Raw genomic sequence first — 6,000 nt, 5'->3', positions numbered from 1 at the left:
TTCGAAAATCTGTTTGTGCATTCATATACAACACAAGCTGACATGCTTCAAAAAGAAAAGAAGAAAAATATTGTAATTACGGGCTTCCTTGCACAAGTCACAGCGATAACAGTAACATGGCTGTCAAGCTTCCCTCCTTCTATTCCAACCTCCTTGGGTAGGGTTTGGAAATACGCCCCCGGGACAACTGAGTATTTCACACCTCTTCATGTTTGACAAGAATAGAAAACATTTCATTCTAAAATTTCTTAACATCAATTTGGCGACCACTGGATACTGGCCATTGCTAATTGAAACTACTCGATTTTTCATCGTGTGGCAGAAAAATGTGATTAAGCTGCAAAACATGATTATTTTTTCTGCCATTTGTTGACTTCGTTGTGTAAAGACTTGAATTAAGTAACTAAATACATTTTTAAAATACTTTAGTTTCCTCCTGTACCTGGAACTTGGAAAATAATTAAAGGTAATTATGAACTATTTTTCGAGATGTTGATTGCATTGATGCTGTGCACCAGATTTTGCATAAGTTTATTTCCCCTCCTAGCCCTATCACAATAGCTATATTACATATTCTGTACCTGATCTGAGTTTCCCCAATACAGTTTTGAATTGTATGTAATTTATGTTACTTGTAAAAATGGCACAGAAATAAAGCGGACATTTTTTTCACCAAATAAATTATATTTGTGAGCCATATAGTAATCAGCCAAATGTACTTCTATGTTTTAAGATTAATCAATCTTTCGGATAGTTCGAGAAGCATATTTCAACAAACTTATTCTTTCTCCCATGTGGAGGCATTTGTGTTATATAATGGGAGTTTTGGAAACAGTAGAAATAAATGAATATATATACAAATGGAATTTGCTTCTGTGTTATATTAAATGTTCCACTCTTGGAAAAATATGGTTTTGTAATTACGCATACAGTTATTAAGATAAGAGTGTCGTAGAAGCTTTTGTTTAGTATACTTAATATGAAAATGCATGTGTGTCATGGTATATGGTACTTTTGGATCATTGTACATGTTTACTAAAGCTTACATTTAAATCATGTAGGAGTAGAGATAGGAAATGAATTGAATTGAAGTCTGCATGAGACTCAGCTTGATTTTGTTTTTTTTTAAAGCTTGATTTTGTTTGACGTTATTAAAAGTGCTACTTTCAAATTTGCATTTATTTTTATTTTCAGGTACAAACATGTCTAGTGCAGCAAATTTAGCTCTTCTCCAGAGTCAAATCCAGTCAACTGCTGGAGCTATTCCAGTTTTAAATGAAAAGGGTAAGTGTTTTGAAACTGCTAATTGTAATTAGTCTGTAACTGTGAATGCTAATCTATTTGCTAAGTACTGAGAGGCAGAAGGAATTTTCACAGATGTACCAGTTTTCAAAATATGTATTTTTCAATGTTGAATTTATAATTATAATCACATGAGCAGTAGGTGCTAGTTTGACGTTGAGAAGTAATTGTGGTTGATCTTTACAATATGGTAACTGGTAGTTTGGTGACATTTTGGAGGCGATAAAGGTTACTACCTGGCACTTTGGTAATAATGTGAGCAGTACTCAGTTCCGATTACGCATTATTTTGTGTGAGGGAAATGAGAGATCATGGGATATGTCATGTGATATTAATGGACGAATTACGGTTCTTTAATCGGAAAAGGGGGAAATCGGGAAAAAGTCTGGAAATTTTGTATTTGGCTTTATTCTGTGTTGTGTGAAACAGTGTTCGTGAATTTTTGGATCCCATGGCTGTAACTAAAGTGAATTCGCAATGGGTATTTATGTATGTATTAATTTAGTGTATGTGCTCATTTATATTTTAAGTAGTGTTTTTGAATTTAATTATATTTTAATTAAATGATAGTTATTTTGTGAATTTTATGTTTGTAGGAATTTGGTATACGTTTTAGTTGAAGTAAACGTGCATGGAAATAATTTAAATATCTGACACTAAGTATTTATAATGGTTGCGGTATGAATTCGTTGGTGACGTGTATAATGTAATAGATGATTTAGAGGTAAAAGTTTTTGGATATTTTATTTATTTTATATGTGGAAATGTTCATTACTTTTTCGTGATCAGGTAATTTATATATGTTATTTTTACCGGGTTTAAAGATTGAGAAAATTGTCATGTATTTTCGTGAAATTTTTCTAATTTATGAGAAAAAAGCAGTGTACATGGATATAGTGAAGAGTGTGCGCAATGCCATTTTTGTGCAATTCTGGGATGTTTTTTTAAGTAAAAATAAGTCGGCGTGTACATGGTTTAGTGATATTTTAATTAAATGATAGTTATTTTGTGAATTTTATGTTTGTAGGAATTTGGTATACGTTTAAGTTGAAGTAAACGTGCATGGAAATAATTTAAATATTTGATACTAAGTATTTGTAATGCTTGTGGTATGAATTCGTTGGTGACGTGTATAATGTAATAGATGATTTAGAGGTAAAAGTTTTTGGATATTTTATTTATTTTATATGTGGAAATGTTCATTACTTTTTCGTGATCAGGTAATTTATATATGTTATTTTTACCGGGTTTAAAGATTGAGAAAATTGTCATGTATTTTCGTGAAATTTTTCTAATTTATGAGAAAAAAGCAGTGTACATGGATATAGTGAAGAGTGTGCGCAATGCCATTTTTGTGCAATTCTGGGATGTTTTTTTAAGTAAAAATAAGTCGACGTGTACATGGTTTAGTGATATTTTAATTAAATGATAGTTATTTTGTGAATTTTATGTTTGTAGGAATTTGGTACACGTTTAAGTTGAAGTAAACATGCATGGAAATAATTTAAATATTTGATACTAAATATTTGTAATGCTTGCGGTATGAATTCGTTGGTGATGTGTATAATGTAATAGATGATTTAGAGGTAAAAGTTTTTGGATATTTTATTTATTTTATATGTGGAAATGTTCATATTTGGAAAGGGTAAATACTTTTTCGTGATCAGGTAATTTCATATATGTTCTTTTTACCGGGTTTAAAGATTGAGAAAATTGTCATGTATTTTCGTGAAATTTTTCTAATTTATCAGAAAAAAGCAGTGTACATGGATATAGTGAAGAGTGTGCGCAATGCCATTTTTGTGCAATTCTGGGATTTTTTTTAAGTAAAAATAAGTCGGCGTGTACATGGTTTATGTGTATGTGTTATTTTGAAAAACGCGTAAGGAGTATGGTATTGTGCACTTTTTCCCAATTTTGCAGTGAATATTTGTCATGATTAAGCAGTTTTGTTAGATAAAATTTCTAGCATAAGTGTAATTCGGCTAGTAGATTGTTGGAAGAAGTGTTCAGTAGATAAAAAGAAAAGAAACGTCTTTACTTCGTGAAGACGAAATGGCAGCGGGAAAAAAAAAATAGAGGGTTGCTGTAGAAGAGTTGGTCGCCAAATTTTCGTCAAAAAAACGCCAAGTTACCATAATGTAAAGATCAACCAAATTTTCCAATAATAGCATATTAATTTATTTATTCCTTATATTTAGAACAATGCATAAAAATAATATCCTCAAATGATTAAAAATACTAACTTACCTAATCTTCTACAGAATCTTGAGTGCATGGCGGATCACAAAATGTCCATTTTCACCAGATTTCTTGCACCGCCATTTAAGGTTATCTGTAATATCCTTCCTTTCACACAATCTCATTTCATTCCCACATGTTGGACATTCATACTTATCCGCAGTTAATCCTACACTCATACACAATTCAAGCAATTCTTTTGGATTATAAGATAAACACAATAAAAATTTTGAATTCACTTTGGATAGGGCCATGGGATCCAAAAATTAAGCAACACTGTTTCACACAACACAGAATGAAGCTAAATACATAATGCTATAAAGTACTACAGATATTTTACCAAATTTCCTCCCTTTTCCGATTAAAGAGCTGTCATTCGTCCATAAATGTCACATGACATATCTCATGATCTCTCATTTCTCTCTGACAAAATGCTAAAGTCCTTAAATACCTTTATCGCCTACCAAAATGTCACCAAACTGCCTGTTACCATATTCCAAAGATTAGCCAAATAATGCTTTTCAAAAGTGGAAACCTTTCTATGTTTAATATATTTAACTGATCAACCAATCAGTTGACTGAATTTCTGGAATGAATTGGAAAAATTTCATTATTCAGTTAACCTTCATTAAAGTATGATTTTGTTGTGTTAAACATAAGTGCATCACTAAAATAGGATTACTTCAGAGCTAGAGTATTTTTATTCCCTCCTTTTTTATTCCTTTGTCGTCTTTATCATTTTATGTTAGTAGCAATTATGTCAAAAATTATGAATTGTATTCCAGTGTCATACATATGTTATCATCATTCCAAAAATTAGTTCATTATTCACAAGTAACAATAGTCAGAAATAAAAATATGAGTGGTTTTATTTTAATATCTTCATTTCTATTTGTACAGTGTTTTTTGTTTTATCAACAGTGGTTCATGACTTCTGTTGCAATAAACCTCCACACTGTGTGCAATAACCACCAAACACATTCTCTTCCTTAAATATCTAGGAGATTTGAAATGGAGAGGATGACCAAGTTAAACACTTGAGGGCAGTTGCTAAGGCTAAATGAATAGTTTAAAGTGACTATATGTCACAAATGGAATGTGCAACATGTAAGATCAAGCAACCTTTCTTTTTGGTTCCATGTTTTGTACATTCCACCTTGTCTTTGAAATGGTTGGAACTATAGTAACCCTTTCCTAGAAAAGAAAGAAAATGCATGTAATTTTCACCATATATAATGCTTAAATCTTTTAAAAAGTGGTTTTCACTTTTCCAGGCTGGAGAACTATACATAAATGAAATTTAGACTGATTTACTTATTTGTAATAGAAATTGTTACAGCTTATTTTCATTTATAACATTTCAGAAATTCACATACATTTTGCTATTGTTTATTTATTTTTATTGGGTTAATATATTTTTATTTCAAATTCTTATTATGCATTTTAAGTATGTTTAAGGATTTGGATATTTTTTATTGTTCTTTATATCATGATTTTTTCTTCTTTTTAGGCGAAGTGTCTATGCAAAAAGTAAAGGTCTTCAGATATGTATCTGGAAGAAGGTAATTTTTTTTATTACTGAGTTTTTATTTCTGCACTTTTTGTTTTAAACATGTTAAAATATCTATAAAAACCTTTGAATGAGTAATCCTCTATCTTGCATTATTATAATTACCTAAACAATTTTATGTTTTAATAGTACTTATTGTCTTGTTTTATGTAATATTTTGATAAAATTTGTTGTGTAGCTATTTGTGTAACTTGCAAGAAAAGTTTACCGGCCTTAAGTGGTTTAAAAACAACAGAGATGTTTCTAGAAATCCAATAATAATAATAAAAAAATATTAGTTTAAATTAATTGTTGTTTTGGGTATCTTTAAATGATGGAAAAAATGAATGATTTATAGATATTGATTGTCAAAGACTTTAGAGAAAATTGACAATATTTTAAAATTTCAGAAAATTGTGAAAGATATTTTCATTGTCAAACATATTTATATTTACATTTACTGATATTATTTTTTTAACAGTAGAACAACATTGTTCACAGTTTCAGAAGTTTCTATTCTTTGAAGAATTTCTCAGTGTTATCAAAATTTCTTAGTGGCTCACCAAATTTACAGCCTGAAATTTGAAATAAAATTATCAAACTTTTTTTTTACTTGGTGAATTCTTATTACAGTACAAAGTCTGTAATCTGGACTTGTCGGGACTTTGGCAGTTCTGGATTAGGGGTTTTTCCGGATTATAGATCATCAATTTAAATATGGTAAGATGGCATGCAAAAATTATACAATTAAAAATATTAAACCGTAATTTATGAAATAAAGTGCAATTATGATCTAAAGGGTATTAAAATTTACAAAAAAAAAAAAAAAAAAAAGCTTAATATTTATTTGTTTACCTTAGTAAACATTTCTTTCAATGTAAGTTGTTTGCTTCGTTTTTTGTGCTAAA

At 29.8% G+C, this 6,000-nt stretch overlaps 1 protein-coding gene across 1 annotated transcript in view; it reads left to right on the top strand.

Moving 5' to 3' along the window:
• Positions 1-318: 318 nt before the first annotated feature.
• Mfap1 (Microfibril-associated protein 1) overlaps positions 319-6,000 on the top strand; it is a 31,149-nt gene continuing 25,467 nt past the window's right edge. The window contains exons 1-3 of the mRNA XM_035356841.2: positions 319-466; positions 1,195-1,284; positions 5,054-5,105. Of these exons, the coding sequence (XP_035212732.1) occupies positions 1,203-1,284; positions 5,054-5,105 (134 nt within the window). The 5' untranslated portion in view covers positions 319-466; positions 1,195-1,202. The remainder of the gene's footprint in view (positions 467-1,194; positions 1,285-5,053; positions 5,106-6,000) is intronic.

The sequence above is a fragment of the Stegodyphus dumicola genome, chromosome 4 (genome assembly GCF_044657685.1).
Source record: "Stegodyphus dumicola isolate Sdum_Otavi_A_Nest chromosome 4, ASM4465768v1".
NCBI lineage: Eukaryota > Metazoa > Arthropoda > Arachnida > Araneae > Eresidae > Stegodyphus > Stegodyphus dumicola.
This window is presented reverse-complemented; position numbering and strand designations above follow the sequence as displayed.